Source organism: Zalophus californianus, chromosome 5 (genome assembly GCF_009762305.2).
Source record: "Zalophus californianus isolate mZalCal1 chromosome 5, mZalCal1.pri.v2, whole genome shotgun sequence".
Taxonomy (NCBI): domain Eukaryota; kingdom Metazoa; phylum Chordata; class Mammalia; order Carnivora; family Otariidae; genus Zalophus; species Zalophus californianus.
In genome coordinates, this window is record NC_045599.1 from 38852668 (window position 1) to 38873650 (window position 20983).

General features: G+C 42.3%; 2 protein-coding genes across 5 annotated transcripts in view; one reads left to right on the forward strand and one right to left on the reverse strand.

The window, feature by feature from the left end:
- TCERG1 (transcription elongation regulator 1) overlaps nt 1-3438 on the forward strand; it is a 61860-nt gene extending 58422 nt beyond the window's left edge. For 2 of the 4 annotated variants that reach the window (XM_035727598.1, XM_027605046.2), the window contains one exon: nt 855-3438. In XM_035727598.1, coding sequence (XP_035583491.1) covers nt 855-1056 — 202 coding nt within the window. In that variant the 3' untranslated portion in view covers nt 1057-3438. Of the gene's footprint in view, nt 1-484; nt 579-854 lie in introns of all 4 variants that reach the window. The other 2 variants (XR_003521988.2, XM_027605047.1) reach the window with 2 other exon arrangements.
- Nucleotides 3439-4958: 1520 nt separating this feature from the next.
- GPR151 (G protein-coupled receptor 151) lies at nt 4959-6215 on the reverse strand. The gene has a single exon (XM_027604358.1). The coding sequence runs from the start codon at nt 6213-6215 to the stop codon at nt 4959-4961; it is 1257 nt and encodes a 418-aa protein (XP_027460159.1).
- Nucleotides 6216-20983: the final 14768 nt, after the last annotated feature.

Consider the following 20983-nt stretch of genomic DNA (forward strand, 5'->3'; position numbering starts at 1 on the left):
AATCCTTCACTATCCATTATCTTTGCTTCCTGTGAAGACTATTCATTGTTGTGGAATAGTTTGAAAGCTTGAAATCATCTTATTTAAGCTCAGCAAAAACTTTTTTTTTTTCCAGATGATAGCAGTTTGCTGGATACTTTAAAAATTTTAAATGATAAAGTCAGAGTTTTGAAACAAGATTTCTCTGTAACATGCCCGGTAGTTCCACATTCCCAACAGTTTACCATCAGGAAAACAAGTTAACGTTGCTTAGCAGTCAGTGCACAGGAAACAGTTTTGTTTCATGCTCCAGCTTTTCTTCCTTTAAGAGAAAAATTGGAAACATCTTAATGAAGGGTATGTGCACGGGAGGATAGATAGTGCTGAGGGTGTGGTTTTTAGGTATTTTGTCATTGGATTTTTTTGGTCAGGATCCTTAATGTTTTGCATCAGCTTGGGCTTTTAAATTAGATGTGAAGTAAGACTTCTTTCTACATTTTTATAGTTAATTTAGTGAAAGATGTGAAAGTGAAAGCTTGTGAGAGATGCTGGGATTGGCAGCCCCGCAGACTGAAGTCCTCTGTTCATCCACAGAACAGGTACAGCACGGGCAAGATTTACCCACCCACCCTCAGCCCTGATCTGGAGGGACCACCAGTAGGGGTGGGAGGGTAATTCAGCTTCTGAGGCCCTTTCACTCCTTGGAGTCTTTGCTGAGGCGACTTACAAAGGTGACCACTGCAGTGAAATTTTTCTTAAAAAAATAAATAAATAAAATGGAAACACGATTAGGAACTAGATGGACATTTCCAGCTCATTTCTGAAAGACCTAGGAACAGCAGTCAGTAATTCTTGGACTTCTTTTCTTATTTCAGATCCAAAAAGCTAATCCAGGAATCTGATCAGCACCTGAAAGATGTAGAAAAAATCTTGCAGAACGACAAACGGTATCTAGTACTAGACTGTGTGCCCGAGGAGAGGCGTAAACTGATTGTGGCATATGTGGATGACCTGGACCGCCGGGGTCCACCCCCGCCTCCCACAGCATCAGAGCCCACGAGACGATCAACAAAATAATTCTCAGTACTCTTCCACAGGGGGATCTTCATTCAAAACGCTTGCATGAGCCAATTTTCAGGTTTTTACATGTATGTGCATTAGTCAAACTATTGCAGAACCATCTGACGAACAGAAGGAGAAGCATTCGTGAACCGTTTCTGAACAGAGAACACTTTGGAAATAATTTATGCTTTTCTTGTGTGGCATGACTGACATACATACTCAAATATAGGCTGTCTCTAGTAAATCTAAAATCTCGAAGCTAAAAATCATCCTTTTATGAGGTGTGGAAGTCAGTGACTTTTGGTGACGTTCTTTCTAGCAGTGTTAAACATGCAAGACGTAAGAGCATTTGTGGTTTGAACTTGCAGGATGCAAATACCACATACTCCAAGAAAACCTAAGTTGGGGGTTGTTCTGTTTTGATTTTGTTTTTTAAAGCGGGTAAAAGAGAAAACACTGAAAATTGAATTCTTATCTTCCAGAGGCTAAGATTATTATAATGGACATACTTTTACCTTTGTCTCTAAAGAACACTTTAGTTTTGTTTGTTCACTTATGTGCTTTGATTATCCCCTCAGAATTAGAGGCCAAGTCTTGTTGTTTAGCCTAAGAGAAGATTTATTTAGTAATGTCTTCTCAGGTATGGAACCATGGTCATAACTAACATATTGGCCAGAATAGGACTGCTGGTTAAACACATTTTATTTACCATTAAGTGATCTTTATCAATATTCTGGATTAGACAACAAATTACCTTTCTTGGGTGTTCCCTGTAAACTATACTCCTGTTTGAATGTTAAACTTTTGTTTCTAAAGTTTAATTTTAAGATGTTTGAATGTTCAGTTTATGTATTTGAACTACAATAAACCAACCCTTTTTATATATGTGGATTGTATATGATTATTGTTAAAGAATTTTTTAAAAAAACTTCTTTTAAACCTGTTCTTAAAAGCAGTAGCAAATGTAATTTGGCACAAAGAAAGTTGACTTTACATCTTAAATATCACGTAGTTTTTAAAGGTTTGAATATAATAAGTTATTTGCAGTATAAAAGGGAAGGAATGTAAAGAACCACTTTGGTGCTCAGTCTCTCAGCAATATCTTATTGCTTCGTAGCAAGAAGATGCGGATTTGTTATTCTCTTGTTTTTGTCTTTTTATGTTACATGTGGCTGATTGATGCCTTCTTGGCATCCTTTCAGTGGGTCCTGCATATCATACCATGATACCCACCTTTGACCCCCACTTGCTCTTTCTAGCTGTACCTCCCCAGTTTAAAGACTCCTCTCTCTGTCTCCTTCCTTCATAGATTTCTCATTTCAGAGTACCGCATAAATGCTTAAGAAAAATATGTTAAACTGGATAATTTGTTTTCCCTGTTATCTCACACCAGCTGTGATTGCAACAAAACAGAAAATGAGGAAGAACCAATAGATCTGTATTTGTATGTCATGTGCACACAGACACACATCACGTGCATACACAGACTCATTCACACTTATGTTACTTAGTACTTAGCTTAAGCATATTAAGTGCCACAGAAATTATGTATAGGAAACAAATTACCTAAGGTCTTAACCTCTACAACTGAAAATTAAGATATTTTTCTCCCTTTTTTCGAAGGTCATTTTTATAATTCCACTGAGTGGCTTTTAAGTTCTGTGAGGAATGAAACTGCAATGTTTGCCAAAAGGAACACAACTATTATAGGAATATAACCTACAAAAGTGAACTTTCTAGAATGTTTTATTTTTCTAAATTCCACATAGTATTGTTTGCCCACTCACTACTTTCTGTTTTTCACAGTTGCAAAGTGTGGAAAAAAAAATGGTTTGGTGATACCTATTCTAATTTCCTACTTCCGTTGTATTTGGGATTGATTGTTCATTTAAGGTGCAAATCAAACTTTACTATGCAGATTTCTTTAAAAGATCAAGTCAGGACTGTGTATTAGGTTCTTAATGAAAAGGTCATTGTAATTACACTGTCTCAAAATGTCCATCTTGACTTGGCGCTTACCAGCAAACTCCTTAAAAATACTTGATTCAGTTTACCCTGAGACCTATATCAGTGTTAAGGTCTGACCTCCCCGTAAAGCCCCATTGTGCCAAATGATGATTTCGAAAGGAGCATTCAAGACAAAGACAGCTTTTTAGGTCTCCAAAACTATCTGAAATAAAGCAATTGTTTTTATTTGTTTACAAGTTAAAATGTCAAACACTGGAAGCTTACATCCAACATTTACTATATATAATGAACAGTCTTGAAATCAAATAGTTCATCACAGACAATTTTAAAGGTACTCCCTTTGTATAACTATTGTCTCACAAAACAATATTTGGATATTTGGGTTAAATTGTACTTTGTGATCTTGTGAGCCTTAAAATAAAATTTGTAATGAACTAAGTAAAATGAAAACAGCCCTATCTTCTGTGTTGAAAAAGCAAACCACAATCATTTGTAAAGACAAAAGACAAACCAAAAAACCCACAGACTGAACGTTGTTTTAAAGATAAAAGTTCCATCCATGGCATATTTTTGTATTTTAAGTTCTCCATGGCTTGGCCTAAAGGCAGTTTTTTTCTGAGGGAAACCCTCAGTGCAAATACCCCAGAGTTCCATTACAAAGTAATCAAGAATTGGGGATAAGTGTCCTTATAGCCAACAGGAAAAGAAATGTATCATAATCATTATGTTTATTGGGTATACTTTACCTTGCTGTAAAATGAATAGTTAATTGCCTTTTACTCGAATTATACTGGTAGTATGTTTGGGAACACAAAATTTAATAGCACTGCTTTTCTTTCTGCATCGCCCTTGTGCTGTTTTCTGTTCTTAGCCAAATTCTGTCTTGTTGTCCATGGAGTTTTTCTTTTCTTACTAATTTTCTTTTTTTTTAATAATATACACTTTTCCTGTTACTCTTGATCATCTTTATAACAAAGACCCTTAGGTATTTGGGCAGGGTTCAAGTTCAGTGTTCAGGAGACATTTAGTACCATTTAACAAGAAAGATGACCATCCCTATTCCTTCATACTTGAGGGTTGCCTTCAGCAATTACTACCTTTATCATTAACTGTAGCTTCTATTTATCTTGACTGAAAGGAGATATTGGGAGGAACAGGTAATTGGGAAGAGAAAGAAGGGCAGTTTTAAAAGTTGTCTCTCCATATCAGAATTTAGAATGTCATGCTAAGCTGCTAAAATCCTCAGACTTAGAAACTGAAGACAGGTGGCTTTACAAAGACAAGTGAAGCAGGTTGTTTAGGATAAGGCGAAGTGTGGATTTACTTAAACTTAGGCAAAAATAAGCCATGGTTTGAAATCAGTCCCCATTAATTAAGGTGGTGGTCCTTCCTTATTTTGTAACCTTCAGTCATGGAAATTCTACATGGATTAAGCAAATGAAGGTAACTCCTTAACATTCATTAATGTTTTTAAAATCTCTTAAGTGGAAGTAGTTTTTGAGTTTTGGTTATATGAAAGTTTGATAAGGAACGTTAAGGCTAGCAGGTTCAGGAAGAAAGTAAAAGGAAAGGAGTTCAGCTTTTGGCAAAGATGGGCTCTGCTCCACCCAGTACAGACAGGGTGGACCTAAGGAGTACCCAGTAAAACCGATTGTGAACAAGGGACAAAATATCTGGAATTTCTAGTGTGTGTGCCGGAAGCATCTTCTTCACACAACACTTAGTTTAACTCTTTGGATAGCCAGGATATAATTCTGAAATGCAATCATTATCCCTACCATGGTGTTCTACTTACCAAATTGCACATTTTGAAAATGCATACTGGGAAGCATTTTTGTAATTCCTAGCGTTAGTAATTGTATTGTGTTGTATATGGTAAAGGCTGTAGTGTGGACAAGCAGCAGGACAAGTCAATACAATAATCACAATTTGTTTTGCTTTGAAACAATCTATTTGTCACAATCTCCCGTCTCCTGATCTTCATGTTCCCAGGGAATAGGGTCATTGTCTTGCACACAAGGGACCGTGTCCCTCTCATGCCAAAACTGCTCTACATCAGGGAGGATGGGGATCTGTGCCTTCTCACTTCTCTCTATGCCAGAGGAGGGAGAGCCGGTTTTCTCTTTTTCTGGGATGGATGTTGGGGACTCGGGAGATGGGTCATTGTCGGGAGGGACCTCTGAGTCACCAGCTGGTGTTTTCTGAGACTCTGAGGCAGTCGGTTGCTTTTTGGTTATCATCCATTTCCATAAGCCTTTCAAGTCTTCCTTGAACTCCTCTGACATCACTAGAAAAATGAGAGGATTTGCCGAAGAGATGGAAAACATGAGGACTTGAGACAGGGCTATAAAACCTTGTGGTGGGGCCGGGCCTCCGGCCTTCATGTGCCATATCCACAGCCAGGCTACCCATTCAGGGAGCCAGAGGACAGCCGAGGTGACAGCAATGCTCAGCAACATCACTGTGAGTTGCTTGGAGCGCATCTGGTTTCTAAGATTTTGAGTCTTAGTTCCTCGTTTTTTACACTGGCCATAAGCTCTCCAGAAATAAAAACTGGCAAGGAGTGATGGAAGGCAAAATGCCAGGAGAGGGTAGAGCTTACCAAACATGGCCATGAACTCTTCGGCCACAGGGGGTACGTCCATGAGGCACATTTCCACACCCGCATGAAGCCTGGTGGTGCTAAAGAACCACTCGGGTAGGGGTAGCAGGCTAGCGACAGCCCAGATGGCCACCAGCACTGACCAGATGGTGCAGTTGTGGATACTTACTTGCTTGGCTGGGTCACTTGCATACATGAAGCATACTTTGGCCACTGCAACGATCGTCAGGCTCTTGGCTGCCATGCACGTGTGGATGAACCAGTCAGAGGACTTGCAGACAAACCAGCCGAGGTCCCAAACACTTTTGAAGTATGCTGTAGCTCGGACAGGTGCAGAAAAGAGCAGGAGAGAGAGATCGGCCAGGCTGAGATTCAGAATCAGGGAGTGGATCATGGACGGCTTTCCTTTCCAGGCGCTGTGAAGGAGGACGCTCATCACGCAAACGTTCCCCAAGAAGCCCACCAGGCAGACGGCCACCAAGAGAGCTGGGACGATGGTCCTCCAGTCCTTAGAGTCAGAGGGCAGGTACCCTCCGGCAAAGTGGAGATGAGCCGACATGTTCATGGTGCTGGAGTTGGAGCCTGCAAAGGCGGTTGCCAGCATCACCTTTCCCACACAGCTTGTCCTTACAGAAGTCTGCTTCTTTTTGTCTTTCTGCCTCAGCTCTTTAGCTTAGGAAATAAATACACTGTCATGAGTGTCCAGTGACACCTCTGGGCCCTCCCCCTTGTTTGTTTCCTGAGAGCCGAATGTGGAAGAAGGTTGATTGCTCACCTCTGCTCTGTTGCATGCGAGACATCACCGCTGCACTGAACGGCAGGCAGTGGGGACGCTTGGGTGCTGCTCATTAGCAAGCTTTGTGTCACATTGCCAGCCCTGTGGCGCTAAAACCCCATATACTCATAAATGATAAATGAGGACAACATACGTGTAAGTGGGATGTATTCCTGGGGGGTCATGAGCCAGTCAGGCAATTATTTTCAACCAGCTGTTTCTAAAATCTTGACTGCAGTCTGTAAATCAGCAAACACTGTGGCTGAGAAGTGACTTGTGCACTCCAGCCTGCCCCAGAATCACCTGCATACCTGATCCAGTGGGTCAGGAGTAAGGCCCAAGAATGTGCATTTCCAACAAGTTCCTGGCGGTTGTGGATGTTGCGGGTTGGGCGGGAAGTGGGGGGGACTGCCCTGTTTTAAAGCAAGAACGAGTGCTGCTTTTCCGCCTGCACTGAGGAGCTCCTCCCTTGACCCAGCCTACCCACCAGCCGCCACCTGAGGTCAAGCGCACAGAGCTGGATAAGGAAAACGAAAACTGCAAAGAAGACCTATGTAAAAATCTAATCACAGACAGGTTTAGTCTAGTGTATCCAACTATTGTGAGTTTTTTAGAAGTGATTTTAGACTCTGACTTAGACTATGTGGAATACGATTTCAACAGGTGGTGATGATGATGAAGGCAAAACAAGTGATGAGTTAGGCTGCTTTGCAGCGAGAACTCCTAGAAGGTTTACTGAGACAAGAGGAATAAAAGAAAAACAATTTCTATGTGGAAGGCATTTAAGGCGTTTTAAAAAAAGTTACATGTTAACGTTGGAAAACGAGGAAGTTCTTGGAAAAAAAAATTATCCTAGTGCTAGTCTTGACACTTTATGGTGGGCAGTGGAAAGATGCTCTGGAGGAGTCAGAGGAGAATTGTTCAGGGAAAGGGGTTTGTGGGATTGCCGTGAAGATGCGTCCTGCTCGAAGTGTAGCTGAACCAGAAATGCTTAGTATTGGGCACTGAGAATGTGCTGGGCTGCGAGTACGACCTTTGGGTTCTGGTACTAGCTCTGCTTTCACCAATTTGTCTCTGGAAAGTAAGGGGATGACACTTCAGAATTCCTCAAAGCCCCAACCTCACCTGATAAGAACGGATGGAATAAACAGCTCCTGATTTTTGGAAAGGCTGTCTGTGGCACCGGGTTTCTTTGTGTCTGTCTGCCTTCCCTCTCCCTCTGGAAAGTCAGGGTACTTCAGAAACAGTAATTGGCTCAGTGCCTTGTCCCAGCAACTGCCATAACTCTCAGTTTGTGCTATGGCCAGGGAAATAATATGCGCACACCCCAAAAGTACCCCTTGTGGGGGTAAAGAGGTCACGCCATCTTCTAAGGAGGAAAACAGGGGCGAGGGGCTTGTAGAGAAACTTCTGGAGCACTACTTGGAGCAAATGGACATGGTGTGAATTAGAGACTACCTGGTGTATGTGGAGGACATCCATTCAGGACCAGAGACAGAGACTCCTTGACATCATGGCTTAAAGCTTAGGACGCTCCAGGCTCCCGAAGACACGTGACAGACAGCTAAATGAGTTCCAGAAGGCTTTAACGTCACAAAAGTCTGATCTTTAAAAGACAACTAGGGAAACGAAGGCCCGTCAGTCATGTGGTTCTCCCCCAGTCTACTAAAATGGACTTGGGGAAGGATCCCCTGGTGCTCCAGCTAGAGACCAAATGTTTGGCCTGAAGGATGGGAAGGCTGAGTTTTCCACAGTTTTTGGAGGTAATGCACTTTAACTTTATATTTTGAAAAAATTGCAGACTTAGAGAAAAAAATGCAAGACCTTATGCAATTCATATATACTTCATCCAGATTCACTGGTTATTAACATTTAGGCACATTTGCTCTCTCTCTCTCATGTATATGTGCCCGTATGTGTATAAATACACATACATATTATTATTTTCTGAACCCTCTGAGAACTAGAAATGAGTTTTTGAGTTTTCTTCCTGAATCATCATTAACCATAGAAATCAAAATGAGACTACGTGCTTGTAGCAAAAAGAAATTCCTTTGGCAAGCCCCAGTATCAAGTCCCAGTTTCTGTTTCTCTTTTGATCTATCAGCACTTGGGCCTCTAGGTACTGACAAGTGTGATCTGTAGCTTGTGTCCACTTTTTCTTCATTTTAATATCATTTCCACTTAAAGGCTAAATGTAATTTAGCAAACCTAAAGGAAAAAAAAAACACTATATGCATGTTTCTTATTTGTAAGTTGGTTTTGTTGATAACACATTTACTTTAATACAGGATTAAGTTGTATGCATAATGGACATTTGTCAGGTTTCCCTGTTTTTATTTATTTTGGGGAGTTACCTAGTATTTGAATCCCTTTCCTGTTTGATAGACGGGATCATGGGGAGAAATTATGTGGGGGAGGTAGACTGAGCAATACAATACAGAAATAAAAAGGAGAGTTATATGGGATGAAAAGCAGAAGTAGCCTCCCCACCCCCAAAATGCTGGAAACAACCCAAATGCCCACATTGGTGAATGGATAAACAAATTGCTACATTTGTACAAGGGAATACTATCCAGCAATATAAAAGAATGACACATACTATAACAGAGGTGAATCTCAAAAATACTATGCTAAGTGAAAGAAGCCAGACACAAAGACCACAGTTGTGAAATTCCTTTTATATGAAATGTTCAGAAAAGGCAAATATTGGAGACAGAAAGTAGATAGTGGTTCCTGGGGCCAGGGGTGGGAAAGGGAGTGAGTGCAAATGGGCACAAAGGATCTTTTTGGAGTGATGGAAGTGTGTTAAAATTGGATGGTTACACAATTCTGTAAATGTGCTAAAAATCTTGACTTGTACACTCAAAATGAGTGGATATTATGGTATGTAAATTATACCTCGATAAAGCTTTTTTTTTTTTTTTAAGAGTTATTTGGGATGGAGTAAAGGTAAAGAGCAAATATGTCCCTGCTCTTAGAATGCTCAGGAGGCTCCAGTAGAGGGGATATTCTAATCTGAGACTGTTTCTACAAAAACAAAGGGTAGAGCCAGGGAGAGGGATTGCAGTTTAGAAGGACCAAACCAAAAGACAGTCCTGGGCAGGGAAGGAGGATTATCAGAGGGCAGCAGGGAGAAAGGGAGACGTCTCAGAATTTGCTGTCTCTGGTGCTGGTTCCCAGCTTGGAAATGGACTCCCAACAAAGTCTTTTCCCTCTACTCCACACTCATGCGAGGCCCCAGAAACAGTGCAGCTACCACCTCCTTCCCAGCAAAAGCCTCCGCGGGCGCCAGGCTGTTTTTCCTGACAGGGATACCACCTATAGCAATGATGTTAAGGGGAAGCCCTGGTAATGGAGCAGCATTAATAAAACAACAGATAATTTAAGGCATAGACATTTAAAAAAAATTTCAATTTGCAGAGGTGCCTGGGTGGCTCAGTCGGTTAAGTGTCTGCCTTTGGCTCAGGTCATGATCCCGGGGTCCTGGGATCGAGTCCCGTGTCGGGCTCCATGCTCAGCGGGGACTCTGCTTCTCTCTCTGCCCCTCCCCACCACTCGTGCTCTCTCTCTCTCTCAAATAACTAAATAAAATCTTTAAAAAAATTTCAAGTTGTAAAGGACCTCAACCAGCTTAAACTTCAAAAGAACCCAGACAAAGCAAACTAGTGGCCATGTTTTTAAGTGGCTTTTAAAAAATTTTAATTCCAGTGTTGTTAACCTGCAGTGTTACCTTAGTTTCAGGTGTGCTAAAGTGGCTTTTGACAAAAGCAGAGCTGAGTGGGCTCTCTTCCGGGGCTGGGACAAGCTTACCCCATAGTTCAGGTCCAGGGAATGGTGGGTGATACTAACAATCATTTACTGGGGGAGTCCTCAGTGCCAACCTTGGTGCTCCACGTTCTACCCACGGAATCCTCAGGACAGCTCTTAGAGAGGGGGCTGCTCCGACCGCCTTCTTACAGATGGGGACTCTGAGGCCCAGAGACCCGAAATTATTTGCCTGTGGGTCTGTAGAGCTCACAGCCAACAGATGACAGAGTTGGGATCAGGACCCAGAGTTAGGGACCCAGAAGTGGTGTCCACAGATAGTGTGCTATCCTGCCCTCCTAAAGAATTAGCTGTGGGATATTTCCTGTTCATCACGATTCTGAAGCTGGTAGAGTTCAGTTCAACGACAGGTATTGAGCCCATTGGCTCTGGGAATATAAAGTTTGTGTATTTTCCTTTCAGTGAATATTTACCAAGCCACTCCTCTGTGCCGAACACCAAACATCTGTGCTAGACCTTGGCCCCCCAGGTGGTGGAAGAGTCCCTTTTCTTAAGGAGCCGCGATCCAGGTAGAGGCATGAACCTACAGGAAAGTTCAGAGACAGGGCTGTAAGAGGCTGGCTGTTGTGGGGGCCTGAGTGGGGGCACCTAGAGCAAACCAAGAGTCGGTGGTGAGCGTCTGGCAAAAGCCTCCTGCAGATGTGAAATCTAAGCCAGGACCTCAGCCCTGCCCTTCCCTGCGCGTCTCGGCTAGAGCCTTTGTGGAGTTCATGCGTGCTGTGTATTCGGTATCCCTGTATGACACCCAGCAGAAAACAGCTCTTTCTTATCAGAGAAGTTAGCACGGTTGACATCAGGTCTCCGAGAGTTAAGGTCTCTCTCTCTGCCTGTAGGTGCAGTCTCTGAACATGGCAGGTGCAGCTCTGGGAGGCGCAGAGTGGATCGGGCTGGGCTTTGCTGGCCAGCTGCAGCTGGGGAGTTTGCTGAGCATGCTCCGCTCTGGCTGTGCGGGCACTCTGTAAGTTAGCCCTCAGCGATCCAAATTCCTTGCCATCCCCTCACTCCCCCTCCCACTGCTGAAGAGGGGTCACGGTGCACTGTTGCTGCTTCCTTCTTTGCTGACGGCTTTGCTGTGTTGAGGGTTGCTTTCCCCAGTGCCCCGGTCATGCCATTTTTTGGACCACAGTTACCTTGTTGGTGTGGAGTCACTTTGGCTGGGGGTCTTCCTGACCGGCACATCCCATTACTGCAGGTTTAGGGTCATGGAGGGTTGTTTCAGGCTTCAGGTGCAAGCTGAGTGAAAATCTGTCTCTAAGGTTAAGTGTTGACTAGGTCTGGCTGGGTCTAGGTGGCCACTCCTACAAAACAGCACCCCTCCTCCTGTTTCTGCTGTTTGTTATGTGCCTCTTAAGTCCACTGTCTGGATGACTATCCTGTAGATTTCAAATTCCACAGACTGCGAGTCTGGAGATCGGAACCCTGCCCTGAAAAAACGAGACTGTTATATCCGAAAGAGGCCCCTCTGCATTGTGTGGGTCAAAGCTTCATTGTCCAGCTGTGAAGACAGATGCTCTGACCGTGGACGTGACTTGTCCTGTTAAGGCCACTGGCTCCTGGCTAGCAGGGCACAGGCTGGGATCCGTGAGGCCAAGTGGCTTCTTGTTTCTTCCATCGTCTTGGACTTTGTCCTGCTAGGGATTTTTGTCTTTGTGAATAATTCATGTTTTGATTTTTATGGACGATAAAATTTGGATGTGGATGTGAAGTCTCTTTGGAAAGCGTGAGGATGGTAAGAATATAGGATGCATCTTGCCTGCTTAGGCAGAACTTGAAAAAAATCACTCCTAGCTAGTCCCATTGAAACACAGCTGTGGTCGATATCGTGATGTATTTTCTTTGATCTTTTTTTTAATGAGAGTTTGTTTTCTGTTGTTAAAATGCGAATGATAATTGTAGCTATGATCTTTGTTATAATGTCATGAGAGGCCCAGTCAAAAAGACCCTGGAGTCTCAGGGATTGATGTCACCACTGTGAAGATGACACAGGTCGGTGTTTGTTAGTGCACATTGTCTTAGGAGGACAGAGTCTTTTCAGCAAGTAAAAGACAAATATTTCTTTGGGCCCAGAATGGTTAAAATCCTGCTTTGGACACAGTCAGCCCATCCCTGGCTCCAGCTCTTTTGTTTTGTTAGGATATCATTTGTGGCTGGTCCTTAAGGAATGACAGGTCCAATCATTTAGAGGAAAATCTAATTAAAAAAAAAAAACAGTTCCTTTGCCATGTCCATTTCTTTGACCTTTTTTAAAAAAGAACTTGATTGAACTATGATTCACATGCCATACGAGCAGCGCCAAGTGTACAATTCAGTGGATTTTTTGTATTTACTCTTGGCACCTGGGTGCCCATCCTGATGGGATGATTTCCTCGGCACTGACTAAAGCTGTTTCCACGGCCGCCAAATCCAGCAGGTGGCGCTTGGCATTGTCACAAACCTCCCAGCACAGGATGAGCAGGGGAAGGAACGTGCAGTGTTCAGACGTGTGGTGGTCACCTGGTTTCCGCAGCAGGTTAAGGAAGAAGAAAGGACGTTGCCATCCCTGAGTCTGGGATTTGTTTTTCTTTTAAAAATGGGAGAGGCAGCTCTTGTGATCTGTAGGTTTTGTCCTTCCTGTTGACTCTGGCAGGGAAAGAAAGTTTAAAAAAATTTTGTTAAACATCCTTAATGACTATCATACTGCAAATCTTTGAAATGTTTGGATGGAGGGGAAGGAAGGCAAGGAGTTGGTTCCAAATATTTCAACTGGGTATACAACGTTGGTTCGGGTAGCTTTGAGGCTGAGTGCGTTAAAAAAATTAATCTTTTTCAGCCCTTCATTATAAATCCTTGATGAAAGTTCAGGACATTCTTCTAAAACTTTTCTACTTTATGCCTTATTTTACTCCCCTGCTAAGGACTTGTGATTGACAAGAGTTGAAATATGCAAGTTGGAATTACTCTCATGAAGTAGGTCTCTAATTTTCATTGTCATAAAAATTTTTTAAGGTGAAGGAGTTGATAATATCATCACTTTGTAGAAGAAAATGAAGCACTCCGGAGATTTTGACCTGATAGTAGTTACAAAGTGGGTTAACTGCGGGACTGAGCTAGACGGGGGATTCCTGATTCTGGTTCCAGCTTGTCCTACCAGGTAAGCCTCCCAGTGGGACATCAGTACCTGGACAGATGATTTCAGGTATTCTCTATTGGTTTCCTATTCCTGCTGTAATAAATTACCATGAACCTAGTGCCTTAAAACAGTACAAACCATCTTACAGCCCTGGAGACCAAAGGTCCTAAAGCGAAGTGTCAGCAGGGCTGCATTCCTTCCAGGAGCCATAGGGGAGAGTCTTATTTCCTTCTTTTTTTCCAGCTCCTAGAGGATGCCTGCACTCCTTGATTTGTGGTCTGTCCTCCATATGCAAAGCCAGCAGCACAGCATCTCCCTCCAAACCCCCGTCTGACTTCTGCTTTTCTTATGGCGTCTCCTTCTCTGACTCTGAGCCTACTGCCTCCCTCATAGAAAGGACCCCTGTGATTACATCAGGCCCACCGGATAATCCAGGATCATTTTCTCATCTCAAAATCCTTACTTCACGCCTGGAAAGTCCTTTTTGCCATGTAAGGTAAATATTCACAGGTTCCTAGAGCACAGGCGTCTTTGGTGGAGGGGTATTATTCTCTGTTCCATGTATTCTAAAAAAAAAAGTTCAGTGGTAGTGAATTTGGGAAATGCTGGACTAAACAAAGTTAAATAGGACTTCTCAGCATTTAAAAAAATATTAGAGTTTATATTTGTTGAAACTTTTGTATTTGTGATGCACTTTGCTAAATTTTACGTGGATTATCTCATTGTGACGATACTAAGGAGTTCAGTTATTCTCATTCATCAGATGAAGAAACTGAGGTTCAAAGGTAAATGACTTGCTCAAGGTCACACTGCTCTAAGTGGTGGAGCTAGAATTCAAACTCACATCTATCTGATGCTAGAGCTTGAGTCTTGAAGTTCCATGGTGTTAATACTCTGATATGTAAGGCAGGGGGTGTGGATGCAGAATTTTCTAGATGAACCTAGCTAGCATTATAGCATCTTACCAGGCTAGTGTTCTTCAGAACACTTTATGAAATGATAAACTTGGTGGCCTTGATAGCAATGTTAACCAGTAGTACTTTCTGTGATGATGGGAATATTCTATATCTCTACTTGCCAATATGGTAGCCACTAGCTACCTGTGGCAATTGAGCACTTGAAATGTTGTTAAGATAGCTGAGGAACTGAATTGCAAGTTTTATTTGATTTAAATTATTTAAATAGAAATAGTCACATGGTGGGGGTAATAATAGTGCCTGGGTGGCTCAGTCCGTTAGGCCTCTGCCTTTGGCTCAGGTCATGATCCCAGGGTTCTGGGTTCGAGTCCTGCATCAGACTCCCTGCTCAGTGGGGAGCCTGCCTCTCTCCCTCTGCCCGCTCCCTCTCCCCCTACTTATGCACGCTCGGGCTCTCTCAAATCCTTCTGAGAAGGATGTGCTTTTGGGTGGAAGATGACAGTAAAACAGGATTTCAGGCGTCATGAGAAAAGCCAGTGGAGATCTGTAGACCATTGAGTCCCAGTCTTTGATACACCTATCTTGGTTGTTGGTTATCTGACAGTGTCCTGTAAACATGAATGTCCTAGTGGAAGTATTCTCAATTGTTCAAGACTCTATGAAGCCGTTCTATGTAACTGTGGGTAAATCAAGGCAGTAGGACTGAGGTCTTGTAAAGTCTTTGAAGCTAGTCTCTTTGAGGAGACAGTATGTACTTTGGTGAAAGATCATCCGTCATGTTGCAAAAAACAATACCATTAGAAATGCAAAGCAAGTACCAAGTTAATACTGTGGTCAATGGTGCTGACTCTTAATTTAGCTATGGAAAACCTTTCTTCACATGAAATCTTAGGCAGGAGCCCAATATCTGTCACAGATAAAATGAGAGCTGTTCTGTTTGAAGCAGTTGAGTGAATCATGGTCCTATTATCTGAGCCCCCTTCACTTACTATAGAGGCTTGTGAGGTACGTCTCGGAAACTCCAGGGTATATCCGTCACTGACAGAATCTAGAACAGAGGTTAAAAGCTCAGAGGCAGGAGAGCTTCTGGGTTTCTCAGGGGAGGCTGCAAGGGAGAAAAGAGATGTGACACCTCCCAGATGACTTTATATGCATATTTTCAAATATATTTCGTATGTAATTTTGAAAAGATGAAACTAGATGTCTTTGTAAATTTGCTCTTTCATATTCTGTCATAAATAACTTTGAACAATTGATCAACATCTTTAAAATGGATGCTGAGTGTTCTGTCACGTGTTTGTGCGGAACAGGGTATAAATTTGGGAGGAAGAGATTTTTTTTAGGATTTCACGTCACTGATTGAAGTCAGGCCATTCCCATCAAACTTGGGTATAGTCCTTACTTAGAACCAGACTTAGCAATGACTAAAGAGCCATTGTTGCCCATAAATGTCACATGACACTGGAGATCATTGAACTGGGCTTTTAAATCTTGCTACGGTCATTTGCATTTCCTGTATCATGTGGGTACTGGGATTACCTGGACAATGGAATATTGAATCCTTGAGTTCTTCACATTATCCATTACGAGGTCTTTGCCCACTGAATCTTGAGCATTGCATTTCATGAAGTAACTAATTCAAAATCATGTGGTCAGTAAGTGATAGGCCTAGGATTTGATCCGAGGTGGTCTATCTTTGGCATTTGAGCTCCAAAACATTAATGTTTCCAAAATAAATTTTCTTTCTAATAACTGTAACTCTAAGTAATGAATTATCAAAGGGAGCTATGGGGTCCGCTCCTGGGGAATGGTGGAAATGTGTGTAATAGACACTGTCTCTGTGTTTGATATGAATTAGTTATTTCTCCTGTGATAATGACTAGAATCTAGACATTTTCTCATTGGACAGACAGGACTGCTTATATAAAACACTTTGGTAAAGACTTTCCATATATATTTCTGCATATTTAGAAATAAACCTATATATATATATATATATATATATTTATATATCCAGTTGTGAATGGGATCCTAGTAGATTCCATCATGAATGAATCTTTGTTTTTGGCTGTGTAATATCTGTAACAAAGTGGTACAAGTGGCTTTTATGCCTGGAGTGTGAATGGAGGTGACCTATGGAAAAGTGGGGCAGAGCTCTGTTCAAAGTGCAATTAACAAATATTATAAAAAACCCAGTAACTTGTCTTTAGAATTAATTGATATATTTCCTAGAATCAGACAAGTTTTTGTTTGTTTGTTTTAAGCAAATTCTGTGCACAATGTGGGGCTTGAACCCACAACCCTGAGATGAAGAGTTGAATGCTCTACCAACTGAGCCAGCCAGGTGCCCCAGAATCAAGTAAGTTCTTGGTCTTGTTTTTTGTCTTACATGGACAAACAGAGTTGACGGTCATAAAGCCTACACTCCACCAAGGCCAGATAGTTTTTAATACATTTTGGTGTGCTTACTGATGTCTTTTGCTATTTAATTTGTGCTGTGTTTGAGACCTATACTTCTGGTCACCACCTGCAATTTGAGTTTTCCAGTTCCCATCCATTTTTAATAGAAGTTCATGTAATGACACAATGTGGTAACTCAACTCTACCAAGACACTGCTGCCGAGCCTGAACTACTGATGAGCAGGCAGTGCCCCCTGGCGACAGCTGGAGGTATTGGTTCAGCTGATGGGAAAAAGAGTCAATGTGATGTTCTAAAGGTAGTTGCTGAGTGCCTGTGAGTAACTGGCAAAAATAGGGGTGGAATGAAGGCTAGGGACTATTGTTGAATGGGACAAAGATGAAAAATACTTTTAATTGGGATAAAGAGATCTCATTGTAGACAGAGGAAAACGAACACAGATAAAAAAAAGTTAAAGATTCTTATGAGAGGGCAGGTGTATAGTGTTCTAAACTGCATTGAGCGGCAGGTTTGGCCTTCTTGGGAGCTCGTTAGAAATGCAGAATCCCAGGTCCTACCCCATGGTCACGGAGTCAGAATCTGCATTTACTAAGAACCTCAGATGATTCATCTGCTCTGTGAAGTGTGAGAAACGCTGGTGCACAGCAGAAGTTTTGAGCTCTTGGACTTGAGATTTAGATAGAGCTGCATTGGAATCCGGGTTCTGCCGATCCTCAGCTGTGTGCCCTTGAGCAAGTAACAGGTGCTTCCGCTTCCTTACCCGTAAGTGAGGAAGACTTTGGATTACTGTAAGGCAGCCATCACCCCCGTCACTGCCAACGTCGAATGAGGGCTCACACGTTTTAGGCACTGTTCTGAGGTCTTCTTAATGAGATCTTGCAGGCGGCGTGTCTAGCAAACGGTAAACGCTCACCAGTGGAAAAAATGCCGGGTCGTGATGATTGTAATCCTACAGCACGGTCTTTGAGCAAGCGGATGGAATGGAAATGCTTCAACAGAAGACACAAAGACTGTAGGGTTGGCAGGTGGGGCCTGGGGCCTGGGTGCCAAGGCCTTGGGGGAGCTTTGAGGACCAAATTCTCAAACTTGACCCCTCTTCATTAGTGATGCAAAAAAGATTATTTAAGATGAAACCAGTCTTCAGAAATCTTGCTTAATCTAATAAACAACTGGATATCTGTTTAAAACAGTGGTTCTGTAACCTTTTGGTCTGAAGATCCCTTGACACTCTTCACAATTATTGAGGCCCCACTCGGAGCTTTTGTTGATGTGGGTTGTATCTGTCAATATTGACCTTATTAGAAACTAAAAGCTGAGAAAAATTTTAAAGATTAATTCATTTAAAGGTATGTTTAATATACATAATAGTTTTTTTTTGTAAGAAATAACTACACTTTCTAAGAGAAAAAAAATCTAGTGAGCAGTGTGGAGTATTGTATGTTTTTGCAAATCTCCTTAATACCTGGTTCAATAGAAGAGAGCTGGATTCTCCCTATCTGCTTCTCATTCAGTCTGTTGAAGTATCATTCATCATGTAGACTCTAGAAAATTCCATTGTACACTCATGAAAGCAGGAGAGTAAGAAAGGCAAATAACATTTTAGTATTATTAGAAAAGAGTTTTGATCTCGTGGGCCTCCTATAAGGGTCTCAGGGACTCCCAGGAAACTGGTGGTTTAAAAGATGAGAATACATTCTTTGTAAACAAATAGATGTAGTTGAAGGCAAAAACTATTCTTTGAGATTAATTAATTGCTTAATGGGCCAGGGCTCTGCTGGGACCCCGAGTTGTACTTGTAATGCATGAAATGGTCTCTGTGAGCATTTGACTTCTCAGCTTTGCTAATTCGGATTGGTTTTACACACCTGTGGGGTTTATCGTATTTCCACGGAAGTCTTTTAATTTTAGTCTTCAAATTTTAATTTGATTAGGTGCACTTGGCAAATTACCTTTAGACTTTCAGTTCAGCTGCAAAATATTTGGCATTTTACATTCTTGGGCTGTTCTGCTGCTAGTTAGGAATGTGGTGATTAACTTGCAGGGTGGGATCAAAGCATTGCTTGGCTTTCCTGTCATATTTTATCTTCTAGAGAGAAGAGAATGGTGGTAAAAATAGAGCAGAAACCTCTAATTAAATATATGTCTTTCAAAATAGAACTGTCAGGGGAGCCTGGCGGGCTCAGTCGGTGGAGCCTGCGACTCCTGATCTTGGGACCATGAGTTCAAGCCCCACGTTGGGTAGAGACCTTACTTAAAAAACATAATAAATAGATAAAAATTAAAAACAAAATTAAGTTCTCAAAGTGTGTTAAGTTGGAGTGGGCTATAAAAATCTTTGCATGCTGGGCACCTGGGTGGCTCAGTTGGTTAAGCGACTGCCTTCGGCTCAGGTTATGATCCTGGAGTCCCTGGATCAAGTCCCGCATCGGGCTCCCTGCTCGGCGGGGAGTCTGCTTCTCCCTCTGACCCTCCCCCCTCTCATGTGCTCTCTCTCTCTCATTCTCTCTCTCTCAAATAAATAAATAAAATCTTTAAAAAAAAATAAAAATCTTTGCATGCTGATTGGGAAGGCCTTGTAAGGTAGTGATATGCCTTGCTTGGAGAACAGCATTTAGCATGAGTTCAGGGACAAAGAGCCTCTTGTGTTTTGGCCCCTTTTCTGTTGTGACACAGCTCCTTTGAGCACCATGTTGGGACAAGAAGGTACGCTTCCAGTCTTTGGGGTGGCTAAGTGCAGTGTTGCTCATTAAACTTGAGGACTAAATCGATATGTGTTAATCACATTCAGGGATATGGGGGGGAATTATTTCAAACTGACTATTTTGGGAAAAACCCACGAGGCTTTGTTATGCAAATGTCAAAATTCTGAATTTTCTTCGCAAATCTTAAACGTAATAAGAGTAATTTGTATGTTTGGCATGCCTGTTCGCTTCTTAAATGGTTGTCTGTTAAAGTCAAATTCAGTTTGTATTTCTTGAACACCTATCATGTGATGCTAGAAGAAGTTCAAGAATATGGTGAAAGAATTTTGTTTTTGAGAGGCTGACCTAACTGCGGCTGGTAATGAGCCAGCTGGACTAATGTGGTAGCTTTATGCAGTTGCATGGATTTGCCAGCAGAGGGCGAGGGACAAAAGTCCCTTGCTGGCGAGGACACAAATGCTGGGTAACAGGTATGAATTCTAACACCTACACCATGTGTGGGCAGTGGAGACCCCCACGAATTGGAGCGGGGCTCTGGATTTCAAAGGACCAGTTTGCACTCGTTGCTAGCTGTTGGTTGCCTTGTATGAAGACAGCCCCATTTTTGGTCAGATGTGCTTTTTCAAGAGAAGAAAGTATTCCAGATTTCTCTGTGAAATTTTCTGATTGAAAACTAGTTCTTAATTTCTTTTAAAGCATCATTCAGACAAAAAAAGACATGTTTGTGGGTTGAATTTGCCCTGTGGTCTGCCAAGACCTATAGAATCCTAGGATTATAAATGGCCCAGACTTACCGCCTCTTCTTAGAAAAGGAAATTATCCTGGTCTTTCTGTATAAGGGAGGAGAGTGGCATATAGAAAACAAAGGTAGGGTTGCTTTAATATTTCAGGGGAAAGTCATGCAGTCTTGAATCCTGCGGGGATTAAAATTTCAAGATGATAAACTTTTGTTTTGGAATCCTGACGTGGGAGTTATTAGTCAAGAATTCTCCTTCAACATATTCCTTTTTGAGTATTCATCAGTATTTATACCTAGCAATATTTCCAGTAAGCCTCCTGTTGTGGGGATGACCACACACTCTAGGTTTGTGGGATTGTTTGTCTTTCACATATTCTGTCTGGTTTCCCCTGACTGCACATGTGTCATCGTGGTTTCTTGACTCACGACTCGGGAAGCGTGGTGACCCTCCGGCTCGTGCCCCAGTGTGGACCCTCAACTCCTGCTGCACCTGCCTCCCCACAGGTGTGTCCGTATTTACTTTGGTCTTCCTCCAGACGGTTCTTTGTTCTTGCTCTCTGCGCAGCAATTCAAATTTGGTCTCATTTTTCCTGCTTCCGTGTTCCTTCTTACTCTTGAAACCCTTGAGTGGCTTCTTACTGCTCATTAGGTTAAAGTGAAAACTCTCCCTAGCCTGGCCCATGCCTGCTCCCCCGATTGGTCTTAACCGTGTCCTCCGCTCTGCCCTCCAGCCACCTGGCCACGTATTTACCACATTTTCTTCCTCTCACAGCTTTGGAACAAAACTGTTTTAAACCCCAAAATAGAGCTTTAGTTAGAGTTGAAACCACAAGCTGTAAGCTCTGCGGCACACGATGAGAAATGCTGAGTAAAGGGGATATCG

Excerpts from the sequence above, each read along its gene's own strand:
- GPR151 (XM_027604358.1), bottom strand. The coding sequence starts at position 6,215 with ATGCTGGCAACCGCCTTTGCAGGCTCCAACTCCAGCACCATGAACATG.